The sequence below is a fragment of the Lepidochelys kempii genome, chromosome 13 (assembly GCF_965140285.1).
Source record: "Lepidochelys kempii isolate rLepKem1 chromosome 13, rLepKem1.hap1, whole genome shotgun sequence".
NCBI lineage: Eukaryota > Metazoa > Chordata > Testudines > Cheloniidae > Lepidochelys > Lepidochelys kempii.
Genome location: NC_136392.1, coordinates 7,710,413 through 7,735,194, shown reverse-complemented (window position 1 = coordinate 7,735,194; position 24,782 = coordinate 7,710,413). Strand labels below are relative to the sequence as shown.

Sequence of the window (24,782 nt, the reverse complement as noted above, 5' to 3'; positions counted from 1 at the left end):
CAGGCTGGAAGATTCTGAGCTTTCTCTCCAGTTATTTACAGGCAAGAAGAATGTTTTGAGTTGCCTGAATATTACAGCAACTAGATGCATTACTTTAAATCTCCAGGTTCATTCCCCCCCTCCCCGCCATATATGTCTGGACATTGCAGAGCTCAGACATCTGACCAAGTATATGAATTTAAAGGGCCAACCTCAGCTTCTACACTTAGAACACAATCCACTGGTTCTTCGTCCTTCCCCAAAGCATGCTATCCTCAAGATCACATTTCTCCCTTTAGTGCTACAACATGAGAAGGGCATTGATAATAATAACGATCCTCTTCTACGCATGGCTAATCATATGGCAACTGCAAAAGGCCTCTAATGTAAATTGGTGTGATAGGGAACATGTTCACTAAGGGCCTAATCTGGAGTCAATTGAAAGACTCCAGTTAATTTCAGTTGGCTTTGGATCAAACCTACGGGCCCGAGCTGTAATACCAGAGGGCTATGGAGATAGAGGAAGAAATAACAAGAGTCCACAAGGGTCTGTTCAGGTCAGTGGTCCATGTCATATTCTGATGGCAGTGAGGGGTAGAGCGAAACGTAGGCCCCAATCCTGCAGTCACTACCATGCCCGTTGCTTACCACAGTCAGTAGTGAGACGACAGGAGTATTCACAGTAGTGAGCATTATGCCCGGGAGCCCGTGCTAACAGGATCGAGCCCTTGACTGGTAAATAATAAAAAAAGTTGACTCCAAATTACATAGTAGTTTTTCTGCTGAAACAAATTTAGGCTCCCATCTTACAAACACATGAACGTGCATTGCCTCCAAGGGTACTTGGACTAGTCCCAAATACATGATTGTCCATTTGCCTATGTCACAACCATGGGAGGAATAAATGGAAAAGATGTAACTTGGACTTTACGCCCATGCAAGTCCATCCGAATCCAGGTCTGCGGGCCTGTTTACTGCCTTGCTGGAGCATGTGGGGAGGGAGGGTCAGGAAGGAGGCAGAGCCATAGCTCAATTCCTCTACTTGTGGAGACAGTGTGGGGAGTGTCATGATTTGCCCCTAGTAAAGACGTGCAGGAAATTACTGTCTTCCCTGAATGAGAAGCGGGGGGGTCTTGTTATTCTTTTTACCACCCAACAATGAATATATTTTCATCTAAATGTTACATGGCACAGCTGTGTGAACCTGCTGTAAACTACAGCCAGCCAGGCTCTTCTGCCCCCTACAGTCCAGAATCCCGCCTTGCAAAATGAAGGATGGTCTTTGCTGGCTGCAGTCCATAGCCTTCCCAGCCACTGACAGTTACCCCACAGCGGAAAGAAGCTGAAACACCAGAGCTGTGTGTGTGTGTGAGTTCAGAGCTGTAACTCCCCATTTTAGCGCCCAGGGCAAGCAAGCATATTTGCTGCCATTTTTTTTTTCAGCATTTGTCTGGTCCATTTTTCTGCCCCTGCGGTTTTGCGCCCGAGGCAGCTGTCCTGCTCACCTCACCCTGGTTATGGCCCTGTGTGAGGCACACTTCCTTCCAGGGCTGCACTTAAGATCCTGGCACTTTCATACCACTCCCTTGCCCAGGGCTGTGCCTACTGTCACCCTAGGGTTTTTTTGCACTGTTTCATTTGAGGGCTAGCTTAAAGAAAGAGCAGAGTCAGGGCTTTCAGTAAAATGCCAAGGAATCTGTAACACTGATTGTTTTCTCTTTCAGCTATTTTCTACACTGCTGCAATCCTTGGGCCCGCAGCAGGTTATCTGGTAGGAGGAATGTTTCTAAATATTTATACTGAAATAGGCAAACAGTAAGTTGGTAAAAATAAGCTTGTTGCTTTTCCTTTATGCTGTGCAGTTCCTTTAAAAAAAATTAAATGAAACCTTTAGCAACTTAAGTGGAAAAATACCCATTGTCTTCAAAGGGGTTTTGTCCAGCAGTGAATTTGTAAGTGGGCTATGTGTGGGTATGGTTAAAGCCAGAATGATGGGTTTTCATTAATGGAAAAGAATTACTCACATGCCTTATTTTTCTACATCCGTCATCTTTGTAGTTTGTCATGTGCTGTAGCTGTGCTGTGGTGAGCAAGAGGATTTCTTGAATGAGTTCCCCTGTGTATGCAGCATGTCACCTTTTCCACTATGCCTCACAATGATCCTGCAGTCACTCTTTGATTTACTTCGAGGTTTTTTTCTTTTTCACTTGCAGCAGATGAATGATCCTTGCAAAAGCGTTTTAAGAGCAAGCCTGGCCTGTTATTTTGCTGTGACATTTGGTAGATTAGTAGACTGGATCATTTTGTTGTTGTTTCTTTCAACAACAAGCCTTGTAGCAAAAGATTGATCTGCTATTGAACACAGGCCCCGGTGACAAAAATAGAAATGAAAATGGAACCCAGAACTGATGAGTGCTCAGAGATAAATACAGTGTTAAACAACTTGTGTTTTCAGGCTCATTGTCATGAATGATCTGTTATAGTCGCCAATAGGGCTGTGGGTCTGAACAGAAGGATGGTCCAGAGGTTAGGGTGCTGGCCTAAAACTTGGGAAACCTGGATTCAATTGCCTGCTCTGCCATGGCTTTCCTGTGTGACCTTGGGCAAGTCACTTAGTCTCTTTGTGCCTCAGTTACCCACCTGTGGAATTAAGATGATAGTATTCCCCTATCTGTCAGGGGTGTGGTCAGGATAAAGACATTAAAGATTATAAAGTGCTGAGATTAGGGTGACCAGATGCCCAGATATTATCGGGACCATCCCAATATTAGGGGCTTTGTCTTACATAGGAAACTATTCCCTCCCCGCCCCCCAAAGTATCCTGATTTTTCACACTTTCTATCCAGTCACCCTAGTTGAGATACTATAGTAGCAGGGACCATATAAGTACCAAGGACAAATTGTGTTGGCCAAGATAATAGGGTGGCTTATGGTAGCAAGCTCACATTTGAGCATGAGCATAGGTAGCCAGGTGTAAAAATATCTTGTTTATTCATTCAGAAGCCTGCTTGTATGCACAAATTTTGGAACTCCACATTAGCGACCTGGTTGCAATGGTTTCAACAACCTACATCTCCCAGTTTTGCACCTAAAGAAGCAGCCAGATTTTCAACAGAGCTCAGCTCCCATTTTGGCACCTAAATGAAAAAGGCAGATTTTCAGAAGTGCTCCCAGCAGCTCTTGTCACCAAAGTGGTGGGCGCTCCATAGGTCTCAATGGAACCTATAGAGTGCTGGGCACGTTTGGAATTCAGCTCAGCTGCCGAGACAAGAGCTGGGCTCTCTTGCAAATCCGGCCTCAAATGCTGAGCCCTTTTGAGTTCGTCTGATGTTATATTCTCAGCTAAGCTTTGTGCTGTTTCCACACACATTGATCAGATTTCAGCTCTTTGGTTACATACAGAAAGGGAAACGCTGGAGTACTTTACTTCCCCTTTGATTCCAGTCATGAAACCCAAGCCCTAAATTTACTCTGCCCCTCTCTCGTGATAAGACACACTGTTAGCAAACCGCGTAGGTGTTTGGAACATCTGAGCTTGGAGCAGCTTTGAAGCGGCAGCCCCAGGGGTTGTGTCACCGATGGAAGTCACCTGTGCCAGCCTTTGAATTTGTCTTTAGTTCAGAAGGATTATTTGTGCAGTTTATTTGCGAATAAAGAGCCCTTTGGCAGAGCTTCCATTGCACAGTTTGATGAGGGTTCTGAATACACAATCTTGTTCAGCCTTTTGTACTGGGTTTTGTTATGATTGACTTACAAGAGAATGTCAGGGGCTGACAGTGCTTTTCACACTGCTATTGAGCACTGACTCCAGCTGAGAACACCCAGCCACATGTCGTTCTTCTTGCCACAGTCCTTACTCAGCCGTACAGGGGAATATGGGGGATAAAGCCCTGTAATTCCCCTGCTTAGCCTTGGCCAGATTGTTACTGCAGCCACGTGACAGACAGCAGGGGCTACTCAGCTGATACTCCACTGCTGGCAGTGAATGAGGGCTTGTCTACACTACTTGCAAATCGGTTGATCCAGAGATCGATCCAGCAGGGGTCGATTTGTCGCGTCTAGTCTAGACGCGATAAATCGACCGCTGAGCACTCTCCTGTCGACTCCGGTACTCCACCTCAATGAGAAGCACAAGCTGAGTAGACGGGAGAGCGTCAGCTGTCGACTTACTGCAGTGAGAACACCGTGGTAAGTAGATCTAAGTACGTCAACTTCAGCTATGCTATTCATGTAGCTGAAGTTGCGTATCTTAGATCGACCCCGCACAGTAGTGTAGACGAGCCCTTTGGTGGAGGTGCTGGGAGTGGGAGGAGCCCTAGTTCTGTTCCCCCCACTTGCCAGGTAGGGTAGCTGTCTGGGCACGTGGAGGAGAGAAAGCTGTTTCTGTGAAAAGGAAGGCAAAGGAGAGAAATATTGTACCCCAAGTTCCCCAGGGGAAGGAAAGCAGGGTGGAGCTGTCACTCTCTGAGTCTCAATTCATTCTCTGGGTCTGCCCCTTGAATAGCACAGTTCCACACAGCCCCTTACCTAAGGCAGGCTGTAAAGTTAAAATTTAGCCCATAGTGATGTTTTAATAGTAAAGATAAGTCTCCTTTAGTTCCTTACAGCACAGAACCCCCTTGGACAGCAATTTTATTTTTCAGTAAGAAGTAAAATCCAAGGATTAAAATTTGCTCTCAGATGCACCAGTATAAATCTGCTATCTCCATTGCCACCAGGGGAATTACTTCAGATTTATACTCGTGTCAGGAAGAGCAGAATTTGGCTCCAAGTTTTCAGTTTGTCATGTGCACAAAATATACTTGGGGGCAGATTGCCCTCTGCCTTGCGCCCCAGTTTTACTTTGCTGACTTCACCTGCTACTCCTGATCCATGCCAGTGTTAGGGTGAAGCCTCTTATGTTCAGTCCCAGTTAGGTAACTGCCTTTCCCCCCTTTGTTCTTTTACAGAATTGATCTAACTCCAGATAATACTCTCTGGGTAGGGGCCTGGTGGATAGGATTCCTGGGTGCTGGAGCTGCTGCCCTTCTTACTGCCATTCCCATTCTGGGTTACCCTCGCCAGCTGCCAGGTATACGAAGAATGAAATCCTGAATAACTTCAGGCGGAACGCTTGGGGAATCTTCTTAATGGAGGACGGCTGCTGTTTCTCATTAGCCCGTGTTTCAGCGAAGCTATTGCCTGAGCCATACTGCTGCTGGGATACAAACCTTGTTTCTCATTTCAGTGTCACAGATTTGATAAGTCTATGGAGGAGGCCGTGCAAATTGGCTGCTTTAGGTTGGAGTGGAAAGAACTTCGTCATTAGATGTTAATTACTCCAATGGGGCAGAACCCTGTTTCTTTGTTTTGTTACTATCAGCCTGCTATTTATGCTGCCCTTTATGCCACTAACACTTGCATTCAGGCAGTTAGCCTCAGTTTGCATGCTATACATATCTGCCTGTACATGCGGAAGGAAAAGGATACAATTTTACCCATGTATTTTGTTCCCCATTAAGGTCTTTTGTTTGCTTCTCTCTTGTTGTCCTCCCCTCCATCTCTGTCTTTTGTCTTTTGTTCTCATTTGCTCAATGCTTGAAATAATGTGACATTTTCTGTCTGTCCTGCAGATGTGCATAATACTTTGATTGTCATTAACTCCTGCGGCTGTCTCCTCCTATTTTGATATCTGCCAGACTAAATGTTGCCCTTCTGGATGAATGCCAATGCATGGGGAAACAATAGGCTGGGGAAAAAGTTCTTTTATTTTGAAGTGTAATTTATACATTGATTTCACACCTTCCATTTCACAGCCACCTGTCTTTCCAGTGTTTTGTTGCCTTTATCTGTTCCGCCCCTTTATGCTTCTTATGAACAAGTAGCGGGGAACTGGGGATAAATGTGAGACAAAGGGGTTGGAGAGACGGAGGGCTTTAAAGGCATAAATTGGAGTCAAGCACCCAACTCCCATTAACTTTCAAAGAGAGTTGGGCACCTAACTGCTCTTTGTTGGTTGGGAAGTGGTAAAACATTTACACAAAAAATGGAAAAAAATTTGTAGGAAAAAAAATCCTCTTTTACGTGGAAACATCAGGTGTATACTATGATGCTTTTTTCCCCTCATGAATTTGCTACTTGTGTGGCACATAAGCCGTCCTCTCATATAGTTTCTCTTTCCTTCATCAATGTTTTCAGGATCCCAGCGCTACATCATTATGAGAATCTCCGAGGCTCATCAGCTGAAAGATGGGAGCCATGAAACGGCATCAGATCCCGACTTTGGGAAAACAGTTAAAGATCTTCCACGGTGAGAACCTTTGCATGTGCATGACATTCAGAAAGCTCTTACCAAAATTAGGGGAATGGCCGCAATTTCATCTGGCTTTCTACAATAATAACTGAAATACTTTGCAATACCTGGGGCTTGATCCTGTAGGGTGCTACTGAAATGAGCTTGAGTTGATGACACTATGCATCTTTCAAGATCAAGCCAATTGTTCCCAAAGCACTTTACAAACATTAATACTATAATGCTCCTGTACAGATAGGTATCATCAACCCCATTTTACAGATTCAATGGTAGAGCCAGGAATAAATTTAGGAACTTTAGTCACCAAATGCAGCTCCATAGATGACATGGGGACAGTTTCCTTCATGGAACAGTTTGTGTTTCGGCCTTTGAAATAAAACCCATTTCAACGATGGTCCAGTGCACACAGCTTCACAGTGTGTTACAGCAACTGTTACCAGTAAGACTGTTTCCATAAGCACAATTTTGTGCCCACAGAGAACCACGTACCATCCGGGACATGTGACGTGGTGGGTTTTACAGGACGTGGCTTAATACCATTCACCACTGTCGACTAAACCAGTGTTTCTCAAGGACCGGTACGTGGACCAGCACTCGTCCCGGAGATCTCCCTGACACAGTTTAGGAAGGCAGCAAGCTGGTCCCTGGTACCAGAACTTTTGAGAAACACTGATCTAAACTACATGCATACGCACTATTTTTTTATTCTTCCCCTTAAATTGGTATTATTGCTTATAGACTGCTCACTCTGTATCACTGCTCACTTGTGTATTGTCCAGTGTTGCCTCGTCTTTGTCTCTCTGAGCTTTTCTTATTTTCCTCTTATTTTAGTCCCGTGTTGGCTTCCTCATATGTCCCTTTAATTTTCATCTTTGTTTCCGTTCCTGTCTCATAGCAAGTCGAATACAGTATCTCTGTTTTGAATCTATTTCCTGTTGTCTTAGTTTTATCTCTGTTGGCTTTCTATTTTATTCCATTTTCCTTTCTCCTATGTCAGCCAGCTTCTTTGTGTTTTTTCTTCTGTTCTCTCTTTATGCAAAATAGCCGTGGCCACCTCATCTGCCACTATCCATGTTACCACAGCTACACTGCTATTTATATTCACAATAGCTTGATGAGAGACTCACACCCCTAGCTCATAGTGTAAACTTAGCCACACACACAGGCCAAAATTCAATGTAATTGGGAGTTATTTTCTGGAAACGTAAAGCAGGAAATATCAATGAACAATTGACCAAAATAAGATAACACCTGACTTCCGAGAGTCAGAATTTCTCTGTGCTGTTTTCAATTAGCATTTAACTGGAGGAGTGTGGGAGACCGAAAGGATCGTGTCGTGAAGCTACGTGATACCAACTGGCAATGTTTGGGAGTTACTGGATGATGTTTTGCACATAATGTTTGAAGTTCAGGGATAGCTCAGTGGTTTCAGCATTGGCCTGCTAACCCCAGGGTTGTGAGTTCAATCCTTGAGGGGGCCATTTAGGGATCTGGGGCAAAAACTGGGGATTGGCCCTGCTTTGAGCAGGGGGTTGGACGAGATGACCTCCTGAGTTCCCTTCCAACCCTGATATTCTATGATTCTGTTTTAACTGAATGTACAGGAGTTGGATCTTGGCGAAATGCTCTGTGTTAGTTGTGATGCACTTTTTTTGTAGAAGCTGAGTATAACACCAGGAACTGTATGTTTACTTCCTCAACCTCTCCAAGTATCATTCTTAGATACAACTACAGTCGACAGATTGTACCCACACAGACAAAAATAATAGCTGCTGTGGAACCATAATCCTGTTGCTAAGGGTGATTTGTGAATTTTAGAATCATTAACTGCCTCTGCACATGAAAAGGAGAATTAAAACAGAGATGCACAGGAGAATTTACCTCATACAATAGCCAACTTTGATTGACTCTAAGCAACTGTTCACACAGGGCAACACCAAAGCAGTTCGCCAGGGGTTAAGTATGTTTGGTGAAGAATATTGCATTGAACCAATTTCCACCTTGTTATTAAATGAAATTCTTGACTGAGTGCCATTTTTGGAGGTCATGACTCACCACATGGAAATTAAATTCAAAAACTGCATTTAAATAATGTTAAGGGAGCTGTATCTAAACTTCAGTGCTTCACACTCTGCAGGCCTCACTGAAACAAAACTCTGACCAACCTCAGGGGAGCTTTGCCTGAGTGAGGACTGCAGGATCAGTTCATTTGCCTTGAACATTCCTTAATGTACCTAGTCTCCGGAGAACAGATGGCAAATAATTAGAGGTGGGCAAACCAGATCATATAAAGTAAGAGCCAGCCTAGAGCTGAATGTATTTTTATGCATCTTAAAAAATGAGTCAATTGTCCCTTTTATTAAAAAAAACAACCCCAACTTTACATGCGTCTGTGTTTGCTGGTTTGGTTTGAGAGAAGAAGAATGCCCTAAAGGGAAGTTGTTTGAGAGGAATGGATCACATCTGTAAACAAGGCAGCTTTGGATGAATGGGCTGATGTGTCAGTTACAAGGGCAAAAGGCAGCTTAGTTTTATAGATTTCAGAGTAGCAGCTGTGTTAGTCTGTATTCGCAAAAAGAAAAGGAGTACTTGTGGCACCTTAGAGACTAACAAATTTATTTGAGCATAAGCTTTCGTGAGCATCTGATGAAGTAAACTGTAGCTCACGAAAGCTTATGCTCAGATAAATTTGTTAGTCTCTAAGGTGCCACAAGTACTCCTTTTCTTTTAGTTTTATAGGAGCACCATTCCAGTTTTATGTTAATTAGGGGTGGGACTCTGGCACATTTTCTCGTGTTCTATAGAGTAAGACGGTTCCATTGAGATACATGGAATGACCTAGAATATGTAGAATAAGAAACCACTCAGTGTGTCCAAGTAGCCTGATTTTGCTCCTGAGAAAGCATGTACCACTTAAAAAATTATGCTATTTTCGCAGCCAGCAACAACCAGGAATGAAGCCAATACGATGAAACAGTTGATCAGTGAATTGCGGCTTGATTCCTGGTTCAGAAAGGCTTGATAAAAGTAGCATTTTTTTTCTACTTCCCTCTGCAGATTTCTATTGCATATTCCACTTTGGTAGTGCACATGAAAATGTCCACTGGTTTCAATCCAATAGAGATTCAAACAGAATATACAATAGACACGCTTGATAAATAGCTTGCTGGGACTGATCAGAGAAGGGGAGTTTTGTTGATAAAGTTGATAAACATCTGTTTTATGAGGATTGCTCATTGATATATCAGGCATGCACAATGCACTGTTCTCCAAAAAAAGAGCTGAGGTCAATATTATATTCCTGTCTTTGGATTACCTGCGGGGAAGAAGTGTTGGTTTGCATCACAACTTTAACACTGTTTTAGCTTTGGAAAGGGAGGAAGTTCATTGCTTTTCATTTGGTGCTTTTTAACAATAATCCTTTCAAAAGATGAAAAAGTCCCCATGCCACATACACCAAGATGATGCAAACATAAGTGTAGAGTTTTTAAGTAGCATGTTATTGACCTATTAAAATGTAACTAGACTGTGAATGCTATGACAACCCATTGTCCCTATTCTGCGCAGGTGAGTTGATCCTGCTCGTGGTCTCAGTGAAGTCAACAGGACTATTTGCATAAGTAAGGGCTACCCATATGGGTAAGCGTTGCAGGATCAGACCTTAATATATAGCAGGCCTTATCCCTGCGAGATGGTGAGTTTCCTCAGCTCCCAGTGAATTCAAGAGTCGAGGACATACAGGACTTCTCAGGAGTTGTGCAGCAGCTGTTCTGGATCCAAAGCCCATTGATATCAATGGAAAGATTCCCATTGATTTCAGTGGCCTTTGTATTGGTCACTACCTCTCAGGATCAGTCCCTACATGTGTTAGCAATAGAAGATGGGGCAGATCCTCTGATGGTGTCACTGGAGCTACCTTGATTTACACGAGTTGAGGATCTGACCCATGCACCTGCAGGAAAAAATGCCTCTCCTGTGGTAGAATAACGACTGTCCTAGTGCTCTATTTTCTCTTGAGTGTAGCAGGTAGGAGCCATCGCACAATAGATGCAATCAGCCATATGTTTTCTAGTCAATAGATTAGGCATTATGCTTCCAAATAAAATACAGTCATGCAGATTAATTTCTTTCATGTTACAGTTAAGGGAAATAATAGGGAAAAAAAAGAAAAGGTCATCCCTGGAAGGATATTAAAGTAATTAAGCTGATTCTAACAGTTAGAAAGAACTGTCGCAATAGGGTCCTATGACATTACATTATAGGAATTTACCATTTTTCTTTCTTTCTTTCTTTCTTTTATTTCTTGGTTGTTTGGGTGTAAAGAAGTCATATACAGCACAGTGGTAGTAACTCATAAATATCTAACTGCCCAGAATGTGTGATGCAGAGACACCACATTAGAACTGGCCAGAAAATAGAACTTCCCTCCCACTGAAAATGTTTCAATTTGTTAGAGGGAAAAAAATCTCAATTCAGGGTGAAAAGTGAATAATTTGAAATGTTTCATGGGATGAAAAATTCCATTTCTGGAGAATCAAAATGGAATTTGTAAGCTTGCTCCTGGCTAACGAACTCCTTGGTGCCCAACTCCATGGGTAGCCAGCTTTCCGAGGAGTAGGTAGCATGGAAAGGCTGCTGCTCAGGGAAACGTATAGAAGCTGGCCCACCTGCCTCCCTGCCTGGTTTCCGTCGAAAGTTTTGACAGGATCAATACACTCCCACATTTTGATTTAATCTAATCAGTATTTTCCAAAGAAAAGAGTTCCACCAGAAGTGTTTTGACCAGCTCTACTCATGTGACATCTAGTTGCATGGCTGTAGATTTGCCCCCATTCCACATTCTCTCCAAAGCAATAAGCAATTGTCAAGTGATTTTGACACAAAACACACACACACACATCATCTGTCTGTATAGAGAGCTCTGATGAGTACATCACTCACTGTCATTCCAGAGATAACCAGTTTGTTCCAAATTGCTTTGGGCAGGACTTTTCATTACATATAACAGCCTCAGAGGGGAGCAATTGGGGCAGGCTAATAGAGTTACATGACAGAATTTCAAGCCAGTTACAAAAGAAATCCCAGCAAAGCAGTGTAGATTTCCTAATTCAATATCCCAGATAGAGGAGGAGAACTGAGACTATCAAGCAAGCCTGGGGCTTTTTCTGTATCCAACAGCAGGATCGCTGCTGGATCATCTTTCTGCATAAATATGGAACATGGCAAATTGTCTGGAATGTCTGCTTTCCCCTAATAAATTCCAGTTAGTCAAAAGGAAAATGTATTTGCTAAACATACTAGTTAAACTGTGCCCCACTTTGTCTGGCCTTTGTTGATTGCTGTTTTACAGTAGGACGATAAGGTCTTTAAGAAAGTACTTAGAGCAGGAAAGAAACTTATTAGGTTTGAGTTGTAAAATAGTAAATGTGTGACACACAGGAGTGCTGGTATGCGACACAGCTTTATTTCCTGACCCCAATCACCTGGTCTGGGTCAGGGTTACTGTAGGCGCATCCAGCCGGGGCCGTCACTCTCCGGGGCGGCGGGGAACCAGACCGCCTCGCTACTTCTGTCATGTGTGTCGGGGAACTAGCCTGCCTGAGCAAAGAATTCAATAGCAAGCCCAGGCCCTGGGTCAGGGCAGGGCAACAGTCAGCAGCTCAGGGCCCTCAGGCAGGGGCTGAGCAGAGTTCAATAGCAAAACCCAGGCGCTGGGTCAGGGCAGGGCAACAGTCAGTAGCTTAGGGCCCTCAGGCAGGGGCTGAGCAAAGAGTTCGATAGCAAGGCCCAGGCTCCTGGCTCCGAGCGGCCTGGGAGAGGGGGAGATGGCCACCCGCGAGGTGGGTGGCAGGGGGGACGCAGGCCCACCCACTCTACTGCGTCCCAGCCCAGAGCCCTAGCAGCTGAAGAAGACCCGCTGCTGTGTCAGTGGGGTTCCTGGCCGCAACACACTGACATTGGCTCTGGCAGTGTTGCAGCCTGACTAGGGTCGGCTGCCCCTGGGCTACTTCCTACCTCCCCCTCTAGAGGTACCTGGGTCCAGCCGGCATCTTCCAAGGGATCACACACCATGGGCTCCTCAGGGTAACTGGCGCTCGGTTGGCTTGGCGACTCCTCGGGGTAACTGGCGAACGGCAAGCTTGGCAGCGTCTCTGGGCTCAGGCTAGCATCAGACATTGGCTGGTCTGGCCAGTCCTCGGGTTGGCCTCCGATCGCCGTGGTCTCCTGGCTGGGAGTCCACCACATGCATCTGGAGTCTCCGGTGGCTGTGTTTCAACTGAGCTCTGGGGTCGAGCTTTTATACTTCCGGTCCTGCACCTTGACCTCTGAGGGGTGGGCGCAGGGTTCGCTGGCTCCGCCACTTTGGCGTCCAGAGAGGCTTGTCCCTCTCCGGGACAGCGGGGAACCAGATCGCCTCGCTACAGTTAAAAAGATTAAGATCACTGCTTACTGGTATAATTCCCATAAACTGTGATGAGAATTGAGTGTATTCAACAGCTAGCAGAATCAGGATCTAAAAGGGTATTTATTGATATGCTGTCCTTCAATTCTGACCCAATTCGGAAAGGTACTGAGCACCCTCAGATTTTATTGCCCTGAATGGGAATTGAGGGCACTCAACACTTTGCAGAGACAAGCCCCGAATTTTCAAAACTCACCATCTAAATTGCACCCACAGAATTTGTGATTCCACCATTTGTGTCCGCAAGACCCACATTATTTTGTACCTATGATGTCAATGATTGCATATGCAACACCCATTTTGCATATGCTGGTCCCTGTTTGCTTATGTCAATATCAGCTAGGTGGGCACAACAGATGCATTCACAAAGTCTGCAGGTACAATCCAGGTATTCAATTTGGAAAACCCTCATTCTACATGAACAGGCATGTGGAAAAAAATACTGACAACATTGATCAAACTCAGTGGACAAACTTGAGATTTTCCACTTCCAAGGGAGGAGACTGCTGACAGGGGATGCTACCCAACAATGTTCACCTGATACTCCCCACCCTGAGTAGGTGGAGAGGGAGTGGTTAGAGAGGGGTGCTGCTCCTTGGCACCATGGCTGAATCAGCATTGAGGAGAGAAGCATGCTGCATTTTTAAAGAGCTGCATCAACTCTTTCCTTTTTTTTTCTTCCAATGAAAGATGGGGCAGCTGGGTACCGCCCTTATGCAAGGATGAGCCTAAAGACCCCCCTCTAGGCTTTAGATTCAAAGAGACAGTAATGAAGTAAAAGTGCACCACGCTACGCAATTGCATCATATTTGTCTTTTCTGTATGCCTCTTGGACTCGACAGATCATTATTGCTGCTTCTGAAGAACCCTACCTTCATCTTCCTCTGTTTAGCTGGAGCAACTGAAGCCACGCTCATTGCGGGAATGTCTACTTTTGGACCCAAGTTCCTTGAGTCACAGTATGGTTTAAGTGCCTCCGAAGCTGCTACCTTGTTTGGTAAGAAAACAGATTTTCAATAATGTCCATGTAAATTTTATATTGTCTAAAAATAGTAAAATCTCATGACCAAGGAGATGATCTCTTTTGTCACAGAGGCAAATGCAATCCTGACACTATGCAATAATTATACTGTGTGTAAAAAGTGGCTGCAGTCTTAGATATAAATGGCACCTTTGGACCCAGCAGACCTGCACCCTGTGTGTAGTCAGTGTTATATCTACTAACTTTAGTGGGAAACGTTTTTCCAACTTTTACACCGGTTGGTCCTGCCAAACCAACACAGAGTGAGCTGGGGCTTGTTCCTATTTGTGCACCATCAAGAGAACTGTCAACAGTGGTGTCTAAGTATTACTCAAGTGCAAATGAGGAGAGCATCTGAGCTGCAGAAGCTGTATTACTAGTGACATGCAGCTGGAAAGAACCCAGCTTCACTCTCAGATCCCAGACTGAGTTTGCAGGCCAGCCAATTAGAAAATATATATATATACACATACACACATATGTTTATACATTTAAATTGGTAAACTGAGCAAATTTTATCTGAATTCAGTGGGATACAATAATGCTATTCTTGGGGAGTCATTTTTCAGGGCAGAACTGCACTATATGCAAAAAATATTTCCTTATTTTCTCAGATTTTGGAGTAGGCTTTCAGAGCTGCTACACAGGGCAGAATGTTTCTTTTCTTTTCTTTTCAAGTCCTATAAATTCCCATCAAGAAACAACCCTAGGCCTGTGGCACGGAAGGAGTTAAAATTGTGCCAACTCTGTAGTGTATTTATTCAGACAAATAGAAACTCCCTTCCTGACATTTATGGGCTTGGTTTTTCCCCCTAGGTTATCTTGTCGTGCCAGCGGGGGGAGGAGGCACATTCCTAGGAGGATTCTTCGTGAATAAGCTTAAGCTTCGCTGTTCAGGAATCATCAAGTTGTGTTTACTTTGCACAGTGACAAGTCTACTGGCTGCTTTCATATTTTTCATTCACTGCCCTAACATGCCTATGGCAGGAGTAACACAGATGTACAATCGAAGGTAATAATAATGATCACAGTTCCCGTCAGGCATGTGTTGTGATGGTACAGAAACACGAGGATAAACTTGAGTCATCAACACTGAGGTTAATATTAATGCACTACAGAATAATGTCGCTGCATGGTTGCAAGGCTAACCTTATAGGCATGTTCCAAGTGTATGACTACACTCAGCCCAGCACCTTCCAGCATCCCACTACCTTAGCATCCCTTCTCACACACCCCTGTGCCCTCCTTCTCCTCTTAGGTCTGGTCTACACTGGGCGGGGGGGGGGGGTGGATTGATCTAAGTTGCACAACTTCAGCTACTTGAATAACGTAGCTGAAATCGACATACTTAGATCTACTCACCGCAGTGTCTTCACTGCGGTGAGTCAACAGCTGATGCTCCCCTGTCAACTCCATCTGCACCTCTCGCTCCGGTGGAGTACAGGAGTCGACGGGAGAGCACTCGGCGGTCAATTTATCGCGTCTAGACTAGACGCAATAAATCGATCCCCGCTGGATCGATCGCTGCCCGTCGATCCAGCGGATAAGGTAGACAAGCCCTTATTCCACTCCACCCAGCCCTGGAAGATACTGTTAAAGGAATATCTGTTGACTAATCCACTGTTTCCTTTAGCATCTTACTGGAAAGCAGCTTAAACCTGACAGCAGCGTGCAATGCCGAATGTGATTGTCTAAGGGAGCTCTACAGTCCAGTCTGCGGAAGCGATGACATCATGTATTACTCTGCCTGCCATGCAGGGTGCAAAAAAAAATCATTCCTCGATAGTGGCAAGAAGGTATAGTTTGAAGAACCCAGGGGTTCGCAAAGAACATTAGTTAGCACATACGCCTTCCTAAATTCTGGCCAGCCTTGATGAAGTTACATTAAGTTTTTTTGGGTTTTGAGCTTTGCTTCAAATCAGATATAAACTGTAGAAGGACGCCCTGTGAATATGTAGGATTTGTGAGTGGTGGGCACCAACTGAGATTCAAGTACTCGACGTATGCTTCTGCTGCTCAGCACTGACCTAGACCTGCTGCTCCATTTTGGAATTTGAAGTTCCGAATGTTATTACTTAAGGGCCTAGACTCCATGCAATAGGTCGAATTCTGCTCTCGGCTGCACTGATGTAAATCCTGCATAACTCATAAATTCATAGATTTTATGGCCAGAAGGATCCATCATGATCATCTAGTCTGACTTCCTGCACATCGCAGGCCACGGAACCTTCCCCCCCCCATGCCTGTAATAGACCCCCCCAACCTCTGGCTGAGTTACTGAAGCCTTCACATCATGATTTAAAGAACAGAGAATCCACCATTTACTCTGTTTCAAACCAGCCTGTGCCCTGTGCTCCCACGCTGCAGAGGAACGATGTCTGCCAATCTGACCTGCGGAAAATTCCTTCCTCACTCCAAATATGGTGATCAGTTAGCCCCTGAACATGTTGGTGAAACCCACCAGTGAGACACGTGGGAAAGAATTCACTGTAGTCCATGTGGTGTCCCATCTCTGGCCATTGGAGATTTGCTACTAACAGTTGCAGATGGGCCACATGCCATTGTAGGCAGTCTCATCATACCGTCCCCTCCATAAATGCATCAAGCTCAGTCTTGAAACTAGTTAAGTTTTTTGCCCCCACTGGTCCTCTTGGAAGGCTGTGCCAGAACTTCATTCCTCTGATGGTCAAAAAACTTCATCTAATTTCAAGCCTATATTTGTTAATAACTGATCTCAACTCTGAATTTACACGGGTATAACTAGGAACTGAATTTGTCCCATTGTGTGCACATAATTCCCATTCTCAGAGCAGAGTTTGTCCCATTGTGTGCTTTTAATCCCCTGTTAGTATTTTGTGCACAGAGGGGACAGTGTGTGTGAGGGTGTTCACATCACGCAATAACTAATGTTTCCAGAGTTCAGAGCAGTCTTGTGAAGTTCATTACTACCCGACCCGATAATATCTGCACTGGAAACTGACAAAAGGCCAAATTCTTGGCCCTGCTGTGGTTGCCTTATTCTGCTCCAGGAGCAAAACCCAGCTGCAAAAACAACTGATCTGTAGGGGATTCACCATGTTCAATTCTAGTAATTGCCCAAATTATGACTGTAGAAACACTGTCTCTTTGGGAAATTGACGAGGTGTTTGTTTCCCAGGTTTACCATGAGTGTAGCTGTATCCTGGAGAATGATCCCACTGGTTCTGCCCAAGCGATAGCAGGGAGATGCACTTCCTCCTGTGAGAGAAGGACTGTCCTTCTGGTTTTCATGTTTTTTGTGATTTTCTTTACATTCCTATGCAGTATTCCTGCACTGACTGCAACTCTACGGTAAGCAGCGGAACCTTCTCTTTACTGTACAGCAGAAAGTAATTGAATGCAAATGTTTTCATTTTATCCTAGCAATTGTGGGACGGGGCCTGATGAAAAGGGCCCAGTTTTCAGCGTGTTGAAGATATCGAGCGTGATTCTCCATTCAGTCCAATTGTGAGCACAATCTGAGTGCTTGCGTCTGTATGTTGCTCATTTGTGCCCGCAGTGAGGTAGTTAGATGTGCAAATTCCCGGATTTGCCCTCACAATTCCAAAAAGTGTGGGCACAAATTTTGCTGGTGCACATTATGTCCACAAAAAGGGAGAATGAGCCTCATTCCGGCTGAAAATATCATCATCCCTTTATCATCAGAGTATACTGTTTGACGGTATTACGGGGTGTGGAGAGGCTCTTCTCTTTGGTGCTGGGGAGCTGCTCCTACTTCACGTCAGCATTTTAAAATTCTAACTTTGTGTGCTCCAGGTGTGTCTCCGACAGACAGAAATCATTTGCACTAGGAATCCAGTGGATTGTAGTAAGAACTCTAGGTATAGTATGGTGTGAATGTGTATGTTTTCCCTATTGTATTTGTAAAACACTTATCACAGGAGTGTCTGTGGGCCAAATACAGATAGTTTAAGGGAAGGGGAATGGGGACATGTGATGTTTGAGTGGAGGATGTTTTCTCTCACATACCTGCACTATTCATAAACATCCAATCCTGTTTGCATGTAATTTGCAAACAGGAAAAAAAAAGTTAAATTTTGCAGCTAGATTGTTCACTGTGAATAGCTCACCCAGCTCTAGAGATAACTTAATACAGAACAGCAAAGCTTCATACAGTATCATTAGCTTGAGTTTAGTAAATTAAGGTGCCAAGACACCAAAAGTTCCTTGAGGTCCTGGTGGGGATGCAGATTTGAACTCTTACAAGTATCGTATGCTGAAGTGAGATCCCTTGTTAACCATGTAATCTGGCTGTTGGAGGGAAAACTAAAACTCCCATAACATGTTTCCAAAGGAGTAAACAATAGCAGTGGGCAACTGCTCATTCCAAAAAGAAAATGGGTCCTAAGTACATAAGTCATTGCTGAGTTCATAGGCTGTGGTTTTCAAAGGAGCTGATGGGCATTAGTCACCCAACTCCTACTGAAATCCAGTAGGGTTTGGGTGCCTAACTCCTTTAGGATCTCTTTTGGAAATTCCAGCCATGCAGGTTGCAGTGTTAGCTTACTCAGTCACTGTACCTGCAAAACCTGACACATTGTTTCAAAAGTGCTTTGGGCTACCTTGAGGATAATAGATAGAAATTATATCAATTGATGTTCCATTCTGTCTTCATGCAGGAGGCATTCCCGGTCCTATTGCCTTTGGCTCTTTGATTGATCTATCATGTCTGGTGTGGCAGGACCAGTGTGGAGAACAAGGTTCTTGCTACGTTTACCAGAACTCCTCCATGAGCAGATACACTCTGGTTGCTGGAATTGTCTACAAGGTGATGCCCAGTTACTGTTTCGCTTTCACATCTCCTAGCCTGTGCTTTTTGCTTATGACTGGTTAGATGAGCAGCGCCGGCTGTGGCAGAATTTTGGAAACCTCTGTTATGCTGTTCCGATCACAACACGAATCCTATCTTCACGCAACTTTGCTGTGAAAACACAGCAAAGTGTTTGTCACTAAATGCAAATATTCCATTATGATTCACAATTTAACAACTTGTGGGTACCGTCATTCTCCTGACTCCATATTATTTTCCAAGCTAAATGTTTTTCGTCTAAAATTTTAGGGGAAAAACTCCACAAAACCCACATTTTATTAAAATCACTCACTCCAGAAGTGGAGTTGAGTATATAAATACGGTCCGTTAGCTAGTGTGACTCAGGTCACGCCGCTCGTGCTGTAAAGAAGAGTAAATAGCTATTCTCTGATCACTGCTTGAAAATGTCGAGAGGGCGAATGTTTCAATATTTGTGGTCAGAAAGCATTGTTTTAGCTCACTTAGCTTGCAGGTCACAATAGGGATCAGCAGCTGTGATGAGAAGGCATGTGTGTAGCAATGCTAGTATACACAGCAAAATACCATAGGTCAGATCCTCAGCTGCTCTAAATCCATGTAGTTCAGTGCAGTGTGGTTCCAGGTCTTTTAAATGGCTGGAGCATCCCACTAAGATCCCAGTGCAGTACCGTCATGGAGTCAGGTGATCAGAGAATCTAGCCCCTGCCACATGGAGTTCCTGGGCATGCAGCGTTGTACACTCCACAATCCAGTCTTCCCCCAGCTACTCAGCAAACTTACCTACTGGTGACAGTGAGGCCTTCGAAGCCAAGGTATTGCCCCTTGATGTAGTCAAAATCTCGCAAGTTGGGAACTTCAGAAGGGAATCATACATAATTGTCAAGAACAAGGTAAAGAGCTGACCTGCCTCCCCCCCCAAATCCAAACAGTTCTTCATTTAAAAACAAATCCCAGCTGCAAGAAAACCCAGTTTGTTTCCAAAATAATGGCACGGTTCTAGCCACGGTCCTTTTTACATGCAGGGTTTGATGCTATGTGATGATAGGCCATGACTGAAAAGTTCAGCTTCAGAACCTTTCCTGAAGCTGCAATGGTTTAAATGGAGGGTTTGGGGTCAGTCTGTTAGAAAGATGACAGTGGGGGGCCATGTGTGAAGTTTATATGGGATCTTCATCATCGTCAAGGATTGTTTGGTCTGGATGAATCCCCCTCCATAATGCTAATGGGTATGATTGTCCCCACCCTGCACAGCATAGTACAGTGTCGGTCTGAAAACTATGACCATAAATTGTGTGTGTACTTTTATGAACTTTTATTTGTAATTTGCATCATGCTAAGCACTACTCACATCGTAGCAAGAGCTTCTAAAATAAGTTTTTAGGGTCTCACCCTTGTGCAGTCTTGCTTTGCTGCCTCTACATTCAAGGGAACTCTGCCAATTAGCTGGCTGCTCACTGAGGTTTCGTGCACGTTCCTAAAAAGTAGGCATGCACCCCTGCTCCTAATCAACTGGAGCATATTCCCAGAGCCACAAACGAATCTATTTTCCTGGCTAATCTCTTCCTTGTCATTATAATCCAGCCAAATCCTCCTGCACAGATCACCTGCATGTCAAATTGTCCTTACGACTCCCTCCCTTTTAATCTGGATCTGGGAAGCCTGGAGGGAGCTACTCTGCCGTTGTTAATTGGCATACTTCCACTGGCACCAGCAACACCACTGTCTTCACGGTTGCTCTGCTGATTTACATCAGTTGAGGATCTGGCCCTGGGTTTTTAAATAAGTTAGGGTCATGTTTGGTATTAAAAGTGGCTCTAACAGTAACAGGGGATGTCTTGATGATTACAGGTGGTTGGAACAGTCTTCTTCCTGCTGGCCTGTTTACTTTACAAACCGCCTCCGCCAGAATCCCTACCAGGGAGCTCAGATGCATCAGAAAATGGGAACTGTGTCCTCCAGGAGAACAAATCTCTCCAGACGCAAGCTGCTGAATAGCACTATAAATACTGCAAGGGACTTTCTCCCAGTCTCAGAAATACCGTGTCAAAATTTTGTTTTGTTCCTGTTTTATGATTACTATTATTATTATTATTGCTTTACCCTTTTGTTTTTCTGTTTAAAGAAGGATATTTGAAGTAAGTTCTGGTTTGGAGTAACTTTTTCTGAAGGGCAGAAGCACATGAGAGGATACTTACATTGATGCCATATGAGGATCCGTGCACTGATGCCAGACACTTACGTTACTCACTGGTAGCTTTATAGCACTTCTGTAACAAACCTGAACCACACTAAAGAAACCAGAGTACCACTGTGGGACCAAATTTCTCATCTGGTGTAAACTGGCTCCATTCACTTCTGCTGAGAATCTGGCCTGTAACACATACATTATAGAGCCATCAGTAGCACAGCACTTGTGTTCATACTTTTTAGGTCTGATCAACTGCCTATCCTCATGTTGACAATCTGCTACCATATGCAAAGCAAGGAGCAAAAAGAGTGTCTTTTTTGTTGCTGTAGCACATAAGCATTGCTCATAATGTATGCTCTATTCTCTCTCTGTTCAGTTCAATTATAGAACATTTAATTGTCATCGTTCCTATTACTTTGCAATGGTTTGAGATCATGGATTCCCTGGGAAGTTCATCAGTAGATCACATACAACACACTGTTGAAACTTGAACATCACTGGCTATTTTTAACTCACTACCCAAGCCTTTTTCTGTCGCCACCTCTGGTTTCCTAATTCCAGTCCCAGGATTTGCAGTATAGTTACAATCTGCTTTTCTTCCGTTGTTTTAAGATGGACACATTTTGTAACGACCTGTAAAGGCAGTTGGACTAGTTCTTGTCCTTGAGCTATTGTGCTGTTTAACGCAGAAACATATAAGATATGGATTTGTGAAATGTTTTGTTTGTTCTGCTCTGTAAAGACATTGTTTTTAAGTATACAGAAAAATCCGAACTAATTTAGTTTTTCTCCTTGGAAGAGAAGCCTAACATAGCAACAGACTTTATTGTATGAAGCCAATGAAGAAATCAACCAGATTCTCAGCTGGTGGAAATAGACATAGCTCTGTTGATTTCAATGGAGCTACGCTGATTTGCACCAGATGATGATCTGATCCATTGTTTGCAAATAAACTGGGCCACATTTTCAAAAATGCCCTTTAAATATGCACTGCAGTATTAACCGTATGTTGTTGGCAAGGACAAGCAATGGATGGCCAGCATCTGATGGCCAGATTTATGAGTGGCTGTCTCACCCACACCCACAAAATTAGGCAGGTATCAAAATCTTATTATTTGGCTCTTCAATGGTTGCACAAGCAAAAACTGCAGGTAGAAATTCAGCACTTGGATTGAGGCCCCTCGGACGATGCAGGTCCCTGAAATCCTTACCCTGCATAAAACTGTAGTGAAGAATTATAGGACAACCACTAACAAGCTGTTTAATCGACATGTAATGTTCACTACAAAATATTTAGAAAGATTTGTAGCTACTTTGTATATTTTTTTATCCTTATGTTTTTGTAAAAGAGGGAAGAAGGTTGAAAAGCTGTTTATAGTTTTTTGGCAAAGGACCAAACATTCCGGCGCCCAGCCGACACCATTAAACACAGCCATATCCCAGGCCTGGTGTTTCCCATTCTGCTGAGGGTGATACTGTGGTGGAGATATGGGGCTGAAGTAAAATACCCGTTCTTTCCTTGACACTCACTGTGAATGGGCTTTGAATAGGAGTTCCTCTGCCATCCGTGAATCCTCTTCCACCAAGGCCATGGATTTACTGTGCAGCAGCAGCCATTAAAAGGCCCATATTTCCCAACCGTTGTCACACCACAGCATCTAGGGATGTCTCTCAGACTCAGGCTAGTTGCACTATTGCTCTAAAAATAGCTGCATCGTAAACAACACATTGCAGTTGTGGCAGGGGCTGGAGCTTGGGCGCTGAATCCCCCAGCCCCAGCTGCAACTTCAGCAGCTTCAGCCCGAGCTGCAAGTTCAAAGCACTGTCTATATCAGAACTTTTAGAGCCATTGACCTGGGCTGAAAGGCTCACTCCAAAATGCCATGTGCAGCTATCCTGGGAAACACTGCAACGTCTCTGGTATCATAGCGTGGTAACTACTGCTGAACACTGACATTCTGGAAGGCATCCATGGTCAGTAGCTCTGGGTAGTCATGGACCCATTGGTACTGCCTTCCCAGAATAAACCCCTATGCACTGGTGCATACAGAGCCCTTGCAGTATTCTGGGTGTGGCCTCCCCCTCTCTGCTGCTTGACACCCACTCCCCATTTTACACACCCGTGGTGATTTAAGGGGCGTGACTAGGCCCAAAGAGATTAACCCTGACCCGTAGTAAATGGTTCTTCATGACCGTCAACAGTTTTCTCAGGCACCTATAAGCAAGACAACCACTATCTACAGGAGTCTGCCACTCCAGTACACTATAAACAATAAACACATTCCAACACTTTGGGTACAAGCAGTAGCCTGGTGAGTTGCATGACATTATTCTGGGGAAATATTTTGTGCATATTGTACTTACGAGGTTAGAAGTGTTTATATATATGCCATGCTTTACTAGTGTTTATCAAATGAAATTTGTTTGAATTTATCATTTCAAGAGCAAAAGAATAGTGGTGTTTTATTATGTTGATGTGGTCTTGAAAATCCTTGATTTTAATTAAATAGCAAAAAAAAAAAAAAAATACCCTGTTCCTATTAGGGCAACATTTGTATATAAAAAACTATGTGTGTGCCCATGGTATTTGAAAGGACATTTCCCCATCTCATGTGAAGTATTGTATTCCTATGACGTCACAGAAATATAAGCACTATTTGACAGGTCCTTTGTGTGTGTCTTGATCAGCTTCATTTCATTCTGAATGGTGCTTTTGAGGCAAACAGAATGAATTAGCTTATCCAGAGCTATAATGTAGTCACAACTGGAAAAGTTGGGGCGTAGACACCTTCAGCTCTCAATGAAACCAGTGAGAACTGTGGTGCTAAGCAACCCTCTGGACACAATACTTTTTAGTGCCGGTTAGCTCTTTGGATCATGATTGAAATTTTGATACACCACAGCTTTGTTTCTCTTTTTAACTACCACCCCTTTCTTCCTGCACTCATGGAGGAAGTTTTCAGAGCGGTAGCCGTGTCAGTCTGTATCAGCAAAAACAACGAGGAGTTCTTGTGGCACCTTAGAGACTGACAAATTTATTTGGGCATAAACTTTCGTGGACTAAAACCCACTTCATCAGATGCATGGATGCATGGATACTGTATTTTCCACTCCATGCATCTAATGAAGTGGGTTTTAGCCCACGAAAGCTTATGCCCAAATAAATTTGTTAGTCTTTAAGGTGCCACAAGGACTCCTTGTTGTTTTTTATGGAGGAAGGTTACACAAGTGGGAGTCAGGGAATGGGTGGGGTTAGGAAATGTGATCCAACACAGATTGAAGACAATGGAAAGCCTCCTGTTGACTTCATTGGGCATCGGGCCAGGCTCAGAGTAAGCAGACACCTAAGAGGAGCTATCTGATTCTGTTTCAGAGAAAGTCCATTCTGCCACTAGACTCCTTCCATCTGTCTAGTACCTTTGGGAAAAAAGAACACTATGATGCCAGCTCAGGTCAGTGGGCTTTTTTGGAGAGAAGCCTTGGTGGCATGGGAATTGGACCTCCTGAACTTCTTAGGGGTCATCTTATGGTACTGAGCTCAGAACACAACTAGGTTTCTTGTTCATCACTAGTTGAGACAGCACATGAAAGGACAACAGCTATTCCCAAAATCAAAGTGTACAGAGAGATCTAAGAACCCTGGGACAACCTTAGGTCAAGGACAAGTGTAGTAAACAAGAGCCTACTCTTGGATCTTTGTGGGAAAAGGAGGAGGGGACAGAGTATGAGCACAACCAAATGAAACAGAATGTCAATGTGCTTTTAATCCGAGGAGAGAGTTCTCTTCTGCGCTCAGCCCAGTTGGGACTCATTTCATTTTCTTTTCCTTGTTGTGCCAACCTGAATGCAGTGATAGGTTTATTTGTAGAAAACGAAGCAGTTTTCCTCTTGTGCCAAGTGCATTATTGTCAAATATTGAGGGACACATCCTCAGCTGGCGTAAAGTGAGGTAGCTTCAGCAGAGTCAATGGAGCTATGGCACTTTTCATTCGCTGGGGACCTGGCCCTGGT

At 44.0% G+C, this 24,782-nt stretch overlaps 1 protein-coding gene across 3 annotated transcripts in view; it reads left to right on the top strand.

Moving 5' to 3' along the window:
• Positions 1-20,722, top strand: part of SLCO4A1 (solute carrier organic anion transporter family member 4A1) — a 45,574-nt gene extending 24,852 nt beyond the window's left edge. For all 3 annotated transcript variants that reach the window (XM_073309120.2, XM_073309121.2, XM_073309122.2), the window contains 10 exons: positions 1,704-1,794; positions 4,929-5,050; positions 6,157-6,268; positions 13,577-13,731; positions 14,572-14,767; positions 15,389-15,551; positions 16,913-17,085; positions 17,551-17,615; positions 18,414-18,562; positions 20,432-20,722. In XM_073309120.2, the coding sequence (XP_073165221.1) occupies positions 1,704-1,794; positions 4,929-5,050; positions 6,157-6,268; positions 13,577-13,731; positions 14,572-14,767; positions 15,389-15,551; positions 16,913-17,085; positions 17,551-17,615; positions 18,414-18,562; positions 20,432-20,578 (1,373 nt within the window). In that variant the 3' untranslated portion in view covers positions 20,579-20,722. The remainder of the gene's footprint in view (positions 1-1,703; positions 1,795-4,928; positions 5,051-6,156; positions 6,269-13,576; positions 13,732-14,571; positions 14,768-15,388; positions 15,552-16,912; positions 17,086-17,550; positions 17,616-18,413; positions 18,563-20,431) is intronic.
• Positions 20,723-24,782: the final 4,060 nt, after the last annotated feature.